The 17,458-nt window shown below is 41.7% G+C and overlaps 2 protein-coding genes across 2 annotated transcripts in view; one reads left to right on the top strand and one right to left on the bottom strand.

Annotated features, from left to right (window-relative positions):
* Nucleotides 1-2,817: 2,817 nt before the first annotated feature.
* GPX7 (glutathione peroxidase 7) lies at nt 2,818-11,716 on the bottom strand. Its single transcript, XM_058808884.1, has 3 exons — nt 11,510-11,716; nt 5,192-5,453; nt 2,818-3,367 (listed from the first exon to the last, which is right to left on the bottom strand). The coding sequence occupies exons 1-3, from the start codon at nt 11,714-11,716 to the stop codon at nt 3,204-3,206; spliced, it is 633 nt and encodes a 210-aa protein (XP_058664867.1). The 3' UTR covers nt 2,818-3,203.
* A 4,054-nt stretch (nt 11,717-15,770) lies between these two features.
* TUT4 (terminal uridylyl transferase 4) overlaps nt 15,771-17,458 on the top strand; it is a 45,215-nt gene continuing 43,527 nt past the window's right edge. The window contains exon 1 of the mRNA XM_058808248.1: nt 15,771-15,874. The gene's annotated coding sequence lies outside the window, so the exon portion shown is untranslated. The remainder of the gene's footprint in view (nt 15,875-17,458) is intronic.

The following is a 17,458-nucleotide window of genomic DNA, read 5'->3' as shown; positions in this document are numbered from 1 at the left end:
TATGCATCAATGTGCTCATCTGTTAATCCACACGACTGTTTTCTCTGCAAAGCAGATAAGTAGCTGTGAAAAATAGTTTCATGCTATAGATTCAGAGCTGGTTTACAGTTTTCAGAACTTGCTGTAGGGAAGATCTCTGTCAGATTAAAACAGTGCTGGAATTCGCAAGGCAAAAAAAGTCATTTCTGATCTCTGCATGCTCTCTCTATAGTCTCAACAGTCAAATTCAACTCAGTGCAATTTGATTTGCAATTTTTCTGAGCAGGGATTCATGAAGTACTTACAGTGTGACCAGAGATGTATTAATCTACAACTAAGAATATTTACTTTTACTCCAGAACTTTGATTAAAAGGCCAAAGCATTTGTTCTACAAATTGACTTAGTGCAACAAAGGATGGAATCTATGCCATGCCTAATTTAATACTGAAAATGTATCTGTTAAGTTCAGAGAAAGCAGTTATGTGCTTAAAATCATGTTGTTTTTCAAGGCTTGCATATGTAATACTTGCCTTAGTTCTCTTTAAATGGCCAAGCTTGTAAGAACACCAATTCTGACAGCATCAGTCTGGAGTGATTCTTAGCACTCAGGCATCTGCTCAGACTTCAGACTGCAGAAATTCTTCACTCACACTAAAATAATAGCACCAACAATTGCAGCCTCATTGTTCCTTGACAGAAGCCCTTTGAAAATCGTGTGAGGAAGAACTCTTTTTATCTCAACAAAAACAGAATGTTCAGGTTCCCCTGCTCTTAACTCCAGGATGCTTTAAAAAGAATCCAGCCTTGTCCAATTGCAGTATTATTGACAAGTGAAAGCTTTTTTTGTGCCTTGCAATGCTTTTAAAAGCAGCACAAACAATATTTGTCCATATAGGACAAAACCTTCCCAAATCATCTTTGCCCTTATGTCTCTTTGGACCTGAAGAACTTGTCTAATAGAGAATAGAAGATTCCTTCTATGCAAATCCAGAGTTCTGATTGAAGTTGGACAAGCTAAATGGAAATAGAAAAGGCTGAAAACATTTTTTATAGCTTAGGTTGGTCTCATCCAGGCTTTAGGTATAAAATAGAAACAAGCTTTCTAAGGAGAAAATTTTAAGCCCTGCAGCACGTGCTAACAGCATGCTGGGGCATTGCATTAGCATCAAAAGGCAGAGAAAAGAGAAACAATCTGTGGAGTAAAAAAGAACTCCTTTTCTAGGAGTTGGATTCTCTGTCCCTGCACAGTATCAGATGGGCCTGATTTTCCTTCCTTTGTGATATCCTTAGCAACCATTGTCTTAGAGTGATCCATGTAAGAATAGACTAAATTACTGAATCAGACATAGAGTTCAATTCTCTCACCATCAGAGGAGGAAAATACAGATATTCACTGCCACAAGCATCAATTTCCTGCACTCTTAGGTTACAGTTCAAGTGAGAAGTAGCTGATAGAGCTTGGAATGTACTCATTAGTATCAATGTTCAGACTTTAACATTTCCGTGCCCATTTTGTCCCAAAGATTATTTGGCTGCAAACTGTCTTTTCACTTTCTTCTCATTCCTTTTTTACTTGATTTCTCCTTTTACTTATGTTCTTCTATTACTTCTTCCTTTTATTCCTTTCATTCTCTCTTCCATCCCTTCTTTTTTTTTTTTTTCACTGAAACTTAAAAAAACTTGCTCTCAGCTTCTTTCAGGCAATTTGAGATTGTTTTGTGCAGTATAATCTCTGCCTTTCGTGTTCTTCCTGCAAATCCTAAAGTCCCTGAGCTCTTACTTCCATGGAGAGCTCCACAGAATGAGTCCAGTCAGTATTCTTCTTTCCCTCTTGTCCTGTGAGCCAGGCCATGCCAAGCCATAATATTTGCCTTTGATTTCAACAAGAGCCTGTTTGGATGCTGAACAGCTCTAATGGCACTGAGGAGCTGGGAAAACTCTTTACCATGGCAAGGTCACTTAAGGTTTATTTGTACACATGGGCCCTGACAACAATATGGACAAACATTGCTTGTGCTCCTTGAAAGCATCAGAAAGCACAAAAAAGCTTTCACTTGTCAATAATACTGCAGTTGGACAAGGCTAGATTCTTCTTAAGGCATCCTGAGGTTAACAGGATGGGAACATTGGGTTTCTGTTGAGATAAAAAGAGTTCTTCCTGAGAAGATTTCAAAGGGTTTCTGTCAAGGAACAATGAGGCTGCAAATGTTAGTGTTATTATTTTGGCATGAGTTAGAGACTTCTGAAGGCTGAGCAGATGCCTGGCTGCTACAGTTGAAAAAGGCCCCATTAAGCATCTGTAACACTAATGTGGTATTAAACTATATAACATTATGCAAGAATTAAATATTTGAAAAATTATTTCCATAGAAAAAAATTTGGATTGTCTGATCTTTGTCTGTACATGCAGCCAAATTGGATAGTGTCATAAACTGAAAAATAAATTTAACATCAGTTTTATGAAGGAAGAGTTATTCTAAGGCAAAATGCTAATAGAAGAAAGAAATAGCCATTACATGTAGACTCTGGTCCTACAGATGTTCAAATGACTATTCAAATATCATCTGATAATCTAGGTGAAAAAAATGCAGAAATTCATCTCATGTCTTCTGGAGAATTTTTACAGGGCCTTTGTCTTCATCCTTCTTTCATTTAAATTTTACAAATGTGTTTCTCCCATGCCCTTCTAAACTCTCTATACAGATGAAATTATCTATGTTTGGCTGTGGTCATTGGAACACGCAAAATCTGTCTGGTCTGAAGTTATCTGTTTTGGCCCTCTTCCTAGCACACACCTTAAGTCAATCATACAATTTCTGCTGTTTATTTTATTCAGTTTATTTATTTTATTCAATCAAAATATGACAACAGATTTGCAGATATCAGGGAGACCCCAGCTAGGACATTCTGATTATTCTGACCTTTCTTCCTATATGAACTAATTTCCTTTAGTGTTACCAACAACTAATAATTGAATTGGGGAAAAAAACAGTTGCTGAAGATTTCTTCTTTCCTAGAAAACTCAAACTGAATTTGGTCAGAGAAAAATATCATATTACTTTGACCATGTTAACTTACTGGTTTCTGCATTCTTAGATGGTGAATACAGATTCAAGTGGTCATAATTTCCTTTCCCTATATCCTCTCTTTTGGAATGTGAAAAGACAAAGTCCAGCCCTAATTCTCAATTAAGATGCAATTGACATGCTGAGATTTTTGAAAGTCATAATTCATCTTTCTTCTTTAGGATGATTTTCCTTACAAGTTCTGTAACATGGGGCCTTATTTCTTCAACAGAGACAGTAGAGTCCCAGACCTTTACTACTTTCCCATTGGGGTCCACCAGGTATTTCCAGAAGTTCCAGGTTGGTTCTTCTCCTGTAGAAGCTACAGGGGAAAGAAAAAAAAAACAAAAAAACCCCAAAAATACAACTTAAATATTAGAAAACCACATTAGCCAATTCCTGACATTTCTTCATGTCAATTTGATGATTAACCTTGCAGAGAAAGAAGGAATGTAAAATTAAGAGGAAGTTCAGACTGAATAAGATTAATTTTCTGACAGACAGCTTTAACTAGACAGTGGTCCCTTGGAGACTAATGGAAACAGGGAAGCTTGAGCCAGGAGAAAGCACAATAATCAGTGTTGAAGTGTGTGAGGGCATTTGTGTGTGGGGCTGTGCTATAGAGATATAACTGATACAGTTGAACACTGATAGGAAAATGGAATTTGACATGACAATATAGCTTTACTAGGACCGATTATTTGCTTATCCAGAATTTTCCCTCCAAAAGCACCCATTATCATGTGCCTCAGAAGATTGTTTCAAGAAGAAATAACAAAGTAATTGTTCCAGGTTTCCACCTAATTTTCATCTACAAATGAGTACTGCAGTTTTCCCCTTCCTGACCACATACCCTTTTACATGAGTCACACTCTTACCCTTTACTCTTCCACTGTGAGTAACAAAATTTCCAGGACTTTCAAATAGACCAGGAAGCTCATGCCCCTAAAAGCACAAGTACAGATGCTACAGACAATTAGAATCTTTTTTTCCCACTGATTATACACTGGGCAAACCTCCCAAGGAATCAGAAGTTACTTCAATGTATCATCAAGACACAGCCAGACCCATACTTTTAACTATGTTGTCATTGTGCTGAATAAAGATGCAGCCTCCAGCAGCCTCCCCCTGAGGGCAGGAGAGCAGGGAATCACAAATTTTGTATTTGCTGGGACATGTCTGCAGGAACATCTCTCCTTGGCAAAACAGAAATGAAAGGATGTGAAGAGGATTACAGGGAAATTTGGCTAGCAAAGTGATTCATTACAGACACTTGGAAGGAGGTGAGCTTGGGGTAGTGAAAAATAATATCCACACTCCTTTAAATTATGAGGGATTTGGGAGAACACTGTGGTGCTGGAGAGAAGCAGCAGGGATGTGGTCCTTGCAGAATGCAGCTCAAGTGATACTGTGTCACACTGGGCTTTACTATATTTCATTGCTGAAAGACATTTCCTTCGCATTGGATTAAGACTGACATTTTAATATAGCATTTAAATGGTATTTAGAGCATTTGTTCAGTGCAAGAAAAGTAGTGCCTTGATAGGGAGCATCCTGCCTTGCTGGCTGGTAAGAACCAGCAAAACCTCTTCAGGTGCCAGTCTGGCTCTAAAGCAGATTGGAACTGCACAGTGTGCTGTTCCAGTGCTGGGGAGGAATGAGGAAGGGAATATTTAAGGACATTGTCTAGTGCCTGGTTTCACTTTTGATTGTTGAAGTAAATTATGAGGTGCTTTGCTTCCACTTATCCTACAGCCCTAGAGATGAATCTTATAAATCCAGTCTGCAGCACTCATGTCACAGGAGGGGGACCTAAGAGGCTGCAAAGTGGAAAGAGGAAGGTCAGGATATTGTATGCCTAGAGGACAGAATTTCAAGGCCTGTATTCCATGTAGAGGTTTATTGGACCAGCTTTTACAGGACATCTGCTATTGACGTGTGCTCATCTCTGGAGATCTTTTGAGAAGGTAAGACAAAGGTGGCTGAAGAATTCCTGCCTTGTGCAGAAGGAGGGACTACATGACTTCTGACCTCTTCAAGCCTGACAACTCTGTCAGCACATCATCTCTTGTTTCTTTGGATGGTATTTTGTGTCAGAGGACTTCTATGCAGGAGAAACAACCCTCCAGCATTCCAGGTTACTCACCAATTAAGTACTTGAAGGCAGGAATTGCACCGGCTCCACTGACCGTGATTTTGCTGAACATGGGGAAGGAGGCACCATAAGTCTTTCGTGCAAAGCTCTCAATTTCTTTGTTGGTGTCTGGTTCCTGCTGCCCAAACTGATTGCAGGGGAATGCCAGCACATTGAAGTGGTACGGGCCCAGGTCTCTCTGCAGCTGCTGTAAGGCCTTGTAGTGGCTGTCTGTGTACCCACACTCACTTGCAACGTTGACAACTAGAGACACCTGATGAACAAGAGAGCACATTTAAAAATGTGTTGCACATGTCAGTTTTCCAACAGGTAGATTATTTAAAAAGAATAAAAAATATGTCTAGGAAACTGTGACTGAACACATATTTGAAACTACATTGATTTCTCTTCACAAAAGGAAGATTTAATATTTCTTTTATGTATTCCTCTTTAGCAAGCATTAAGATAATCAACCAACTGCTAAGAAATCTTAATCTTCAGTTTACTGAGAATCTGTGTTTTTCCATTCTGCCTTTTGGACAGTTTCTAAGCATAATTAAGAAGTGACTATCCAGCTAAGAGATACTAAGTTGCATGAAAGAAACTTGCAAATCAATGTATTTCTTGTTGCTTATTTATCTGTTGTGAAGCATCTGCTCTGCAGCATGTTTCCTTGCTCAAAACTAAGTGTCCTTGCAGAAGTGTCTGTCCCATTTATCATTGCTAGTGTTGAGATCTTGACCTGGAAGTTAATAGAAGCAATTACAGGATTTGGGGTTGGTGTGTGTAGTGTGGGCTGTAAAATTCCCCATCACTTCTAGAGTTAATCTACTCCGTTGTGACAAAATAGCAACAGTTTTTGCACAAAGGTTTACTGCCTCAATTAGAGATTCCAAGAAGTGAAGGCTGCCCACTATCCTTTGAGGCCATTCCTGCAGTGGATCATGCTCAACCCTGTGTATGTTGTGTCAGTCAGATATGAGCACAGGCACATGTCTGCCAGCACAGACCCACCTGGGAGGGAGCTCTCACACAGGTGAGCACTACAGGAACAGCAGAATGTGTTTGGGATATTGAGTGACCTAACTCTGAACTAACACATATCATAGTTTCTCAAAGCCTTGACGAATGTTTCATTGGTTTTTGAGATAATTTAGCCTTAATAACCTTTAAGAATTTTAGATTTATAGTTTTGTTATTCTCACAAATTTTGTGAGCTGCCACTCATTCTACATAAATTGAGTCCATTCTAATACTTTCATACAAAAGTATTTAAGGAAAGATGATGTGTGAAATACATAATATTTAGTGAAAAATAAATGGCTACATGTGCATAGTGTTTTTAAAGCCAGAAAACCAACTGGCATATAAAGGTACATATCTGGGTAATATATGGGATCATAAGATGAGATGTGTAGAAGGGGTAGGAATGAGTTAAGAAAAACCTAAGGGGATGTTGGTATTTGTAATTTATTACATAAAATATTGCCACTTTGTGTATTTTCTACTTTGTATAACTGTATGGCTATCACAGTCATAGAATGTCCTGACTTGGAAGGACCCACAAGGATCATGGAAGTCCAGCTACTGAATTTAAAGTGGATTTGGAGTGGCACTGTTTCCCCTGGAAGGCAGGTAATCTTTCAAAGCACAAGTTGGTGAAATCTTCTTTGTGGTGGAGTGTGTCAACAGGATACAATCTAAACAACCCCTGTACACTTGTATGAACTATGACCTGCAGCCATCTCACCTCCAAATCATCACTTTCATTCAGACAAGCCTTGTCTGAAATTTTAAATTCAGTCTCCTAAAACATCTGAAGTTATGGCATATCATTAGATTTATTTTTTTTTTTTCAGAGAAGAGGCAATAATTTTATGATGCATTCCTGTTGCAGATTCTCAGCATTTGAAACAGAATTTGTATGTCTGACATAAAAAATAACTATTGGCAGTTATTTTCTTTTCAATTAATCTGATTTATCAAGCATAGTGATAACAGTAATTTAGTATGAAGTAAAGATAACTTGTATCTAAGAGCTGAAGTCACATGTAGCTCTTCCACATGGAATTTTAGAGGCTTTTTAAATTATAGCTTAAGCCTTGGGATTTTCTTGATGCAGAAGTATTCATACACCTTACTGAATTCAACTCCATTGGTACCTGCTCTAAAATAGAAGTGTAATGTAAGAATTTGTCATTGGAGGTTTGGGGTAAATAAGGTTATGTAAGCATTGTGATCAAATTAAAACAGATATGAAGGATTAATTGTCCGTGAAAACAACTAAGCTTTTATCATTTTTACTTGATTTTAGGTAAAAAGAGGGCTGGAAAGGATTCACTCAAAAAGAAACAACTATTTTAATTTACAGCTGTTGAAAACCAGTGGTTTCTTGGCATGGTGGGGAAAGGCTTGAGAGCTCACAGTGACAACAGTGCAAACTTCCAAACATATTCCCCCAAAACATATGGAAACTACATTCAGCATTTCTTGGATGGCAGACACATTATGTTTCTTTTTTTTCCTTAGAAAAATACATTCATTGTAACTGAATTCTCCATTGCTGAACTCCATCATTTAATACTGCAAACCTCTTGAAAGTATAACTAACATACATAATGAAAACTTCTGTGATCTATTAGTGTTTCTCAATGAATGTTTAAAATTATTCTTTAAAAATCTTTCTTGAGTTATCTTTCAGATGTCTGGTATTAGAAGTGATTTCATGCAGTGATATTTTTTGGTCTGCATTTTATTTTTAATAAATAACAATCACTCTTTTTGCCCTCATGTAGAGACTGTACTTTGACTTCTTACAACTATTAGTGATTTAAGTTCAATATGCCTGACTTTGGGCTCTGAGAGTGCAAGTCAAGCACACCACCTAGTGTGCAGTGCAAACAGTTCAATGGACCTCACAAAAATTATTTCACTTCAGCTGAATTCTTTATCAGCTGTTGTCTCATCTCTTAAAACTATGATTCCCTTTGCTTAGAAAACCCATGCATTCTAGTAGTGAACTCATTTAACACTGCAAAAACTCTTCTTGCTTTGCTTAATGCTCACACCAGAGTGCCTTCTTTAGGGAAAAATCCTGGGACAGATTTAGGAATCTGTCTCAGCTTCAAGTAACCCTTTGTGGATCTGTCAGCAGAGACAACAGAGTTTTTAGACCCAGAAATATACCTGAGTTTTTAGACCCAGAAATTTTTAACTGGCTCCATGTGACTATGGAAGAACCAGCCACAAGTGTCAGATGGCACCAACTCACTGAGCTGTCACCTTCATGGAACAAATAGCAATATTTGTGTGGCAATTCAGTGGCTGTGCATTTATCCACACCCAGGAACACCACAGCCTCGGATTGCAGTGGATCCGGGTCCAAAGTGACTACAGTACTTTCAATTATAACATTTACTTAAAAATAATACTTCAATTGTTATAGTGCCTAATGCTTTTCCATGATTATAGTACCTATGGTTCAGGATTTCCAAAGGCACTGCACTGACACTGCTTAATTCCACCCCAGCACACTGCACTGAGCTGGGTGGTAGATTGGTACCATTGCATCAAGGTAGGCACAAACACAGCAGGGAACAGTTGATGTTTGGGAGCTCTGACTCCCAAATAGGTGCTATTTTTGGTAAGAATACTGCCTCTTACAGCATATCTGATACAGATCATGCAATAAAAGATAAGATTATTGAATTAGATTAGATAGAAAACTAATCTTGTTTGGATCCTCTTGATTCTTGTTAAACCATAATCACTGTCCTTCATTTTTAATGTAGATGAGTGATGGGTTAACATTTTATGGTAGTGTGGAAAAGCCACAGAAGGATGACCTCCACAACACAGTGAACCAGAGAGTTTTTGGATCTATTTTAGTTGTGGAACTCTTTTCTCAGTGGTAATGGTCCTCCCTTTATTTGGTGTATAACATAGGGTAATTGGGGTTTATATCAAGATACACTCAAATAGAAACAGAATTAATATCAATCAGTCCTTTTTTTTCTTACTATGAAAAAATTGTTTCAATGATCTGAATAGACACAAGTTTATATTAATAATGATTTATTGAAGAATGATTCTGTCGGTCATGAATTGCACTGATTGTTTATACTTAGCATGGCTCTTGTGGTTTTAGAATTAGCAGATTTTATTAATTTTTTTAAGTTTGGAAGCCCTTGGATTTTTTCAATTCCTAGTAAGTTGCTTGACTACCAATTAAGTAGTTATTTAAATAAATTAGCTGAGTGACTGAATTGAAGAAAATGTCCTCTCTACATCTGCCAGAAAGCTTAAGGCTGGTAAAAGCTGGTTTAGCAATTAACAGACTATTGTTCCAGGAGCTAACTAGTGACTCACTTTCCTTAAAACACCCCCAGCACACACGTAGCACTTTAATAATATTTTATTTCTTTTAATAGCTTTAAAATATTATGATAAACCTATGACTTTACTTATCTAACTGCAGATTTAATCAAGTTTATTTTAAGAAATAAATGGGAGTTTTAATTAACAATTTTCTATCTTGATACTGAGTTCTGACAACATAATGACAGAAAGGGATGTGTTTTATTGCTGCAATTTCCTTTAAAATTGTCCACATACATTATCAAAGAGCAGGTAGCCTGAACATTAAGAGAATCTCTGAATGCAAATCTATCTTTTATTCCACACAGAAGCTGAATGTCGCTTTTTTGGAATAAACTATTCCATGTGGCCTAGCAGAGATCAAAGACTACCATTCATCAATGGTTTATCTTTCCCAGATACAGCTCTAGAGCTCCCCTTTATGAAACCAGCCATGCCTCAAGGGCAGCCTGGAACCACAGCCCTGGGATACAGCCCACACCCTGAACCTGCCTGTTCCTGGGATTCCAGAGGGCATCAACACCCCCAGAGTGGCTGTAAGGAATTCTTCCAAGTTCCCCCTTAACTTATTTCCATGTTGATTCTGGCTCTGAGATAGAGAAGCTACAGGTGGTAATTGCTTATTTAGATTAGCAGATAACATGCAGACAAGACATGCCCCAATAACAGGATTTATTGATGGAGCCTTTGGAAGGAGCTCATTTAAAAAGCACAAATATTGCTCAATATTAAACAGCTTCCATGTTTTTCTCCAACAGATATTTGAGTGGGCATGGGACTGGTTCTGCTGTATCTCACTTGTGAATGATGGGGGATGAGGACTTTGACCAGAGAGGATTTAGGCCTCTCATTCAGTCCAAATCCATCAGTATCCATTTCTGCTGAGCTCAAGAAAATGTGCATCTCCCTATTTAGCTTCTCTGTCTTCCTGCCAATGTTTCAGTGACCTGCTGTTCTGGACCAGTGAGCTCAGACATCTGAGGAGGGGAAAAGGAAGGTGTAAATACAAAGCTGGAGAAAAAGGCTGAAAATGAGAAGTGATGCTGCTTTTTTGGGCACCAGTGAAACTATCGGACTGCCTGATTGTATCACAGATGTGTCACTTGTGGGATTTATGCTGATTTTAGCTTCTATAATTTGTGAAAGAGGCTAAAAGAGGTTGTAGTATTAAGTATAACAAGTGTGCTAAGTTCACTTTTCCATAGGTACCGATTTTTTCTAGATGATCAAACCGCTAATAAAATGAAATGAAATAAAATCAGATTATAATCAGGGACATTGTTTTAAAATGGAAAACTCTGCCTAAAAGTACTTAATATAAGATGCAAATACAATTTAGAAGACATTATAAAAGCATATGTGCTTTTATCTACGTGTCCTTCATATTGTTGTCACACTAAAAAGCGAGAGAAGTATTTGCATGATGTTGTTACAATTTCACTATACTCTGATACTTTGTAATGTCTCATGCTTTTACTAGCTACGGTGAAATCTGTTAACTCCATTCGCCACGGATCAAACCCCCTTTTTTTTTTAATGTAAAACATTAAAAAGGAATGGGATTTGAATAAGAATAACACACAAAAAGTCATGCAGTTAAAAGACAGAAATAAACTCCAAAAGTAAGCTACACAAAGACACAAACTTCCTGAGTTTCTAATGGAATAGGCAGAATCCAGAGCAACCGGCAGGAGGGCAGCGTTCCCCGCCTGCCACGTCTACAGGCGGCTGCGGCAGCAGAAGACGCGGACACACACGGGGGTTAGATGCGAACGCTTTATTGAAGAAGAGGAGCCTGTGTTAGCCGGACGGGTTGGCCGAAGGGCAGAGGCACAGAGCGAGCAGCCCAGAGGCACACCGAGTGCACCGAGGCTCCGAGCTCTCTCCCCGCGCTCGCTCCGCGGACATGCAAGGGCTGCCCGGGTGGGAGCCGCCCCTCCCCGCCGCACTTACCGAGCCCCTGTACTTCTCCAGAGACACAAGCTTGCCCCTGATGTTTACAACTTTGAAAGTGTAAAAATCAGGCTCCTTCTGCCGCGTAGCGGAAAAGGCTAAGAGCAGGAGCGCTGCAATTGCGAGGAGCATGGCTAGAGGGATAAGGAGGACTTTGGGGAAGGAGGAGGCAGGCTGGTGCTCCACACTGCCCTCCGGGTCCAGCATGCTGCACGGCCGCCGCGCTCTGCCCGGCCCGGCCCGGCCGCGCTGCCGCAAACGCGGCGCTGCTGCAAACGGGCCTTTTGCGGCAGCCGCCGGCTCTGCCCGCTCCGCTCCGCCGGGACGGCTCCCTCAGGGGGCACACGCTCTGCAACGGAGCGATCCGTGCTGGAAATGCTGTCTGAGTGGTTACGGCTTTAAAGCACCGGCTGGCTCAGTCTGTGGGATGCCAGTCACAGAATGGCAGAATATTTTGGGTTGGAAGGCGCCCACAAGGATCACTGAGTTGGGACCCTTGAGGAACCTCAGAACATTTGGCTTTACTACTTCTGTTTCATTGTTCCTCCACTGCTGTATTGAAAGCCATGAATTCTTGATAATAACACTGATATTTCAGCCTAAGAAAATTTATCTCTTTTTTTTTTTTTCCCAATTACATGGTGTGCATGGACAGTTTTGAAACCAGAACTAACACTAACATATGAATACTGATATTAGCCTGTTTTCATGATAGCAACACCATTCCCAAAGTGCCAAGTCTGAAGGGACTTGGAACCATCCTTTAGAACTAATAATGACCCCAACAAGGTATTACCCCGACTTTCAGTGCCCTGTGTTTCGTAAAATAGACACAGATTCACTCTTAAGCGAATAGCCCATACAGGGATCAAAGTGATGTTGTTAAAGATCCTGCTTTAACTACATCCTTGTGATTTTTGACGGATTTGCAAAGGCCCTTTTTTGTGCACTAACTGCAGCGTCTAGTGAGTACGGTGTAATGTCAAAGGACAGCAGTGGCTTGGTTGCTACTGGTTACTGAGGGAGTGCTCCGAACGAGAGTCACAGCACTCAGCAAAACCAGAATCACCAACACGCCACATAACCCAGCCACATCAGCCAGGCCTGCAGGAAATGCAGCTCTGCACACACCTGCCAGGTGAGAAGTGAGTGTCCAAACCACTGATGTCACTGTGTGAGATGGAGAAGCCACACTGCCAGAGGGCTTTCAAGCAAGAAAGAGCCATAAAGCATCCGGAACTGAGTTTGGTATCAAAGCATTCAGACATTCAGAGCCAAAACACTGCCTCAGTGCACTGATGTCATTCTTGGGTTGTTTGCAAAAAAAAAATGCTATTTGTACAGTTTGCTACTATGCCTGCTGGAAGAAAGGGATTTGTACTTACAAAGTAACAACAACAGAAAGCTTTTGATGGTCATTGATTTCTTCTTGGACCACAAAACTGGTCAGCCATGGACAGCTATGATTCTGATAGTTCTTGGCAAAGAAAAGGAAAATGCAATGACTTACAGAAAATAAGTGGTTCCAAAGCATATTGGAAATTTATCTTTTGAAGAGAAAACTACATTTTATCATTTACATTTATTAAATCTCACTCTTTTTTTTGGGTTTTTTTTAAAAAGAATTTTGGTAGATCTTTGACATTTTGATTAAATTTGCTTAGGGAATTCAAGCATGACCAGCGTTACTGTAAGGGAAGAATCCTTATATAGCTAGATGAAAAACATATTTGAAGTTTTTAAGCATTTCACATTTTTCACATTTTTTATTGATTTCAGTTTTAGCAGACACCCAACATCAATAAATAATGTAATACGCTACAAAAATATATAGATTTAGAGAGGGAAAATCTTCTGTCATGGTCTCTACAGGAAAGATAGACTGTGATGAGAATGTGAATTTCTTTGCAGATAAGTGGTATTTTCCTGGATACTTTCCTGGCTGTACTATTGACCAAGCTGACAGTCAAGTTTTATTTCCTCATTTTATAAGTAAATTATCTAAGAAGATTTAGAGTTTCTTCCGAAATATCTGGAGAAAGAGAACAGGTTTTTTCAATTTAAAAAGATTTTTAAAACCTAGTAAATTCTAAAAATAATCTTTAAAAAATTGATCATCAGCATAATGTGGATTTTTTTTTGTCAGAAAATAAAAAACAAATCTACAATACACATGTACATTTTTGAGGAATAATATTTTAGTTGCTTGGTTATAGGACTAAAAATGAGGCCACATACTGCAATGTAAAAAGCAAGTTTTGCTCTAGAGAGGGACTTTATAAAATCTAATTCCTGCAGCTTTATGATTATCATCTCTGATTTCTAGATAAAATTTAGTCACTTTCAGAGTCATATTTTCTCCTGCAAATTGAGCCCAGAATCTGAAAATTTTTGATCACTGGCACTGATGATTTATTCTTTAAATAATGGCCCGCTGGCAGTAGAACTCTGCTTCCTCTTTTAGTGCCATGTTTCTATATTGCTCCCTGCCATAAAATATTCTTTAACATCAGCAAAGAAGGAGGCATTGTTCCTGAACACAGAGATAGAGACTATGTCAAAGGCTGTTGGCTTTGTACTGGTGCATGTTTTCTGAGCCAAACTGCTCTACCAGTTCATATTAAAGGCTATCCAACTATTTGAAGGAAATATGCCAATCAGGTTTGCAAACTGGCGTGTGTTTGCTCACTAGCATGTCTCAATGTTGATCTAGGAGAACTGTATCCAGCAGCAAGTATAATCTAGCTACTTCTGCAATTTACTCTTTGGCCTACTAAACCTAATAGAAATCTTTGTCAAATAAATTGGAATAGGCTGGAACCACCACCCAGTTAACCTCAGTTGTCCCCAGGGCAGCACTGCTGTTTCTGTTGCTGCTGTCCTGGACTGGCCTATGTACCTAAAGGTGAATCCCATGAGCAATACCCTGAGCTACCCAGTCCTAATTTTGTAAAGTGTGAACTTCAAGTGAACCGAAAGAAAAAAAAATACAGGTTACCTCTAAGGATTGTGCTGACTTCACAATACATTCAGAAGTATGTCTTGTCAGTATTACAGAATCCTGTATTACAGATTTTGCAACTTTTGTGTGCCTACACAGACTCCCTGAGGTAGTGTTTCTAACACTACTATTCATATTACTTTTAATAGTTTCCTTTGAATCCCTTTTGTAGTTCAACACTGATCTTTTAGTGCCTTATTTTCCTGGAAAGGCCTCCTTAGCCTGGGCTAGGAAGTGCCAACAACACGACATTTCACTGCCAAAAAGGGGTAGTACTGGATCACAGAGGGATTTGCCTCAGACAAGCACTTGCCAGCGCCTTTAGGTCACCGTCCAGCACTGCCAAGAGCCGGCAGGCTGGCTCTTCTCCCCCGAGACCTGCGGCTCTGCCAGCAGACACGCTGGCCAAGCCACTGTCCCTGGCTGCTGCCGGGGCCACCTGCACAGCCACGGTCAGGGAGCCTGGAGTCATTTCCCCAGGTGACCGGAGCACAGCCGCTCTTCTCCGAGCACAGGAGGAGGGGGAGAAGCCCTGGGGGAGCAGGGATCAATGTCCGGGCTCCAGCGAGCCCTACCCTGCTCCACAGGCCTGGGCAGCGGATGCCTTCATCGCTCTCCTGACGGGAGAGTGTACTGAGGAGGGGCCGGCCCCTTCTGCCACGCTTGCAGGGACAGGACCAGAGGAGATGGCTCTACGCTGAGACACGGGAGATTCAGATTAGATACTAAGAAAAAAAATTGTGCCCCGTGAGGGTGGTCAGGCAGTGAATAGGTTGCCCTATGGTGTCACCATCCGTGAGGGTGTTTGGGAGGCGTCTGGAGCTGGCGCTGGGTGCTGTGGGTATAGCGGCTGTGGGGATACTGTACGGGGTGCACGGTTGGACTGGGGGATCTTAAAGGTCTCTTCCAACCGTGCTGATTCTATGCAGAAGAAGAGGCCTGGGAAGAGAAACAAGGGGAAAAACTAGGATGGCTGTTGGGGGTAATTAAGAAGAAAAAATATGCTGCTTATTCCCTCATCCCCGCCTGCCGCTGTGGCACTGAGGGAGAAAGGCCCTGAACGCCGGGGAGACGGGAAGGGGGGGCGAGTCGCCCCCTCAGCAAAGGGGGCGTTCTGAGGCACGGGGGGCTCCCCGGCAGGGCCGGGGCGGTGCGGGCACCGTGCCCGGCTCGGTCCCAGCTGCCGCCGCCGCCGCCCCGCAGCGCCGCCGCCCTCGGGGCGCTCCCGCCCGCCTTCGCCCCAGAATGCACCGCGCCGCTGACATGGCGGCCGGGCCGGACTGAGCCGCCGCCGTCGGGGCCTGCAGCAGCCGCAGCCGGGCATGGCGGGGGCGCCGCGCCGGCTCCGCTAGCGCCGCACACAGGTACCGGGGCCCGGGGGCTCTCCGCGTCCGGGGGCGGCGGCCTGGGGGGAGGCGGGCTCAGGGGGTCCTGTCCGCGCCGGCGCCCCCCGCCCCAGCCCTGCCCCGCCTCGACGGCCCGCCGCGGCCTCGGGCCCCGCGCCCGGGCGGGGGAAGCGCCGGGTCCGCGGCGCGGGGGCCGCCGCAAGGTCAGCGGGGGGCCGGGGACGCATCCGGGCCGGAGCCGGTGCGTGCGGTTTGTTGTTCGTACGCCCCGTGGAATTAAATAATGCGGGGGGAGAGGGCACCGCAGCCGGCGAGGCCCGCGGAGAATGCCCCGTGTGCGGGGCTGCCCTCGAGAGCCGTGCCCGCTCCGCCGCGAGAGGTTCTCCTTGCCGTGGATTACGATCTGCCTGGAGTGACACCCAGGCATCCCTTCGCCTACGTGGTTGTGCTCTTTTGTTGGCTTATTTTGTATACAAATACAGCTGAACGACTTTGCTGCTTTTGCAGTATGTTGCAATTTGCCAGTTGGCTGAATGTGTCATATTACCTGAGGCCTCCTGGCTTTTAGGGTTGTTTCTGGGTATATCAAAGGAAGATGAGCTCATAACACACAGAGAAACAATGCAATCGCATTTAAGCTAAGGTAAAGATTAGTACATTAAAAAGATAGTTGTATTTAAGTATGGATCTAATAATTTTTTTATATCCATGCCACCTCCACGTCACTTGGCTTTCTGAGGACTGTGCCCTGGTTTTAGGTGTCGTTGCATTTGCTTGAAAATAGAGGATACATGTGTATGGTTTTGGCTTGTGCTCCCAGTTTCAGTGGTTGCTTTTTGGATAGTCTGACCCCAGGTAGTTATGACATAATTATTTCCGTGACAAGAAAAGTAAGCTAGCCATGGAGCTATGACTTAATTACAGTACCTGGCAGAAGATGCTATATTAGGAGTAAGAGGTCTCTTTTACAAATACCAATTTTGCAATGAGCTTTTTTTAATAATTTTTCTGCTTAACTTTAGTGTAAACCTTCATAAAATTAATTTTGTGGTAAAATTACCTTTTCCCAAGAGATATATTGGGATGTACTCCCAGAAGATAGGCACAGAGGGATCAGAAAGTTCCTCCTGTGTTCTGTTCTTGCACAGAGGACAGCTGGGACTTCCTTTTCATACCTCAGCTTGCCGTGCTCAATGCCCCGGGACACCTGCACTGTGCAGGGCATTTATCTAGTTCTTCCTCTGAAGGGAATTGCTGCAGTGGGGAGAAAGAAAGGGGGACAGGATTTCCCTGTCTTGTGCTTGAAAGCAAGATATTCCTGAGGAGCTCCTCTTGACTGTCTTGTGGCTCTGCTTGTCAGTCATGCTTCAGGATTGATACCATAAGGCAGTCTGACTGCCTGAGAGTATGTTCTGTGTTCAGTCCTGGCTTTTTAAACTTTACAAAGCATTTCTACTACAATAAGTTTATTTTTGTCTCTATCTTAGTGAAATAATGCAATACTGGTACTGACTTGTATTGAGAACCCAGAGAAAGAAGGATCCTGCAGTTTGCTTAGTGGATTAATTTGCACAATGGAAGCAATCCAGTGAAAGTCAACAT

Source organism: Ammospiza caudacuta, chromosome 7, assembly GCF_027887145.1.
Source record: "Ammospiza caudacuta isolate bAmmCau1 chromosome 7, bAmmCau1.pri, whole genome shotgun sequence".
Lineage (NCBI taxonomy): Eukaryota > Metazoa > Chordata > Aves > Passeriformes > Passerellidae > Ammospiza > Ammospiza caudacuta.
Note: the sequence above shows the minus strand (reverse complement) of the source record. Positions and strands in the feature narration are given on the sequence as shown.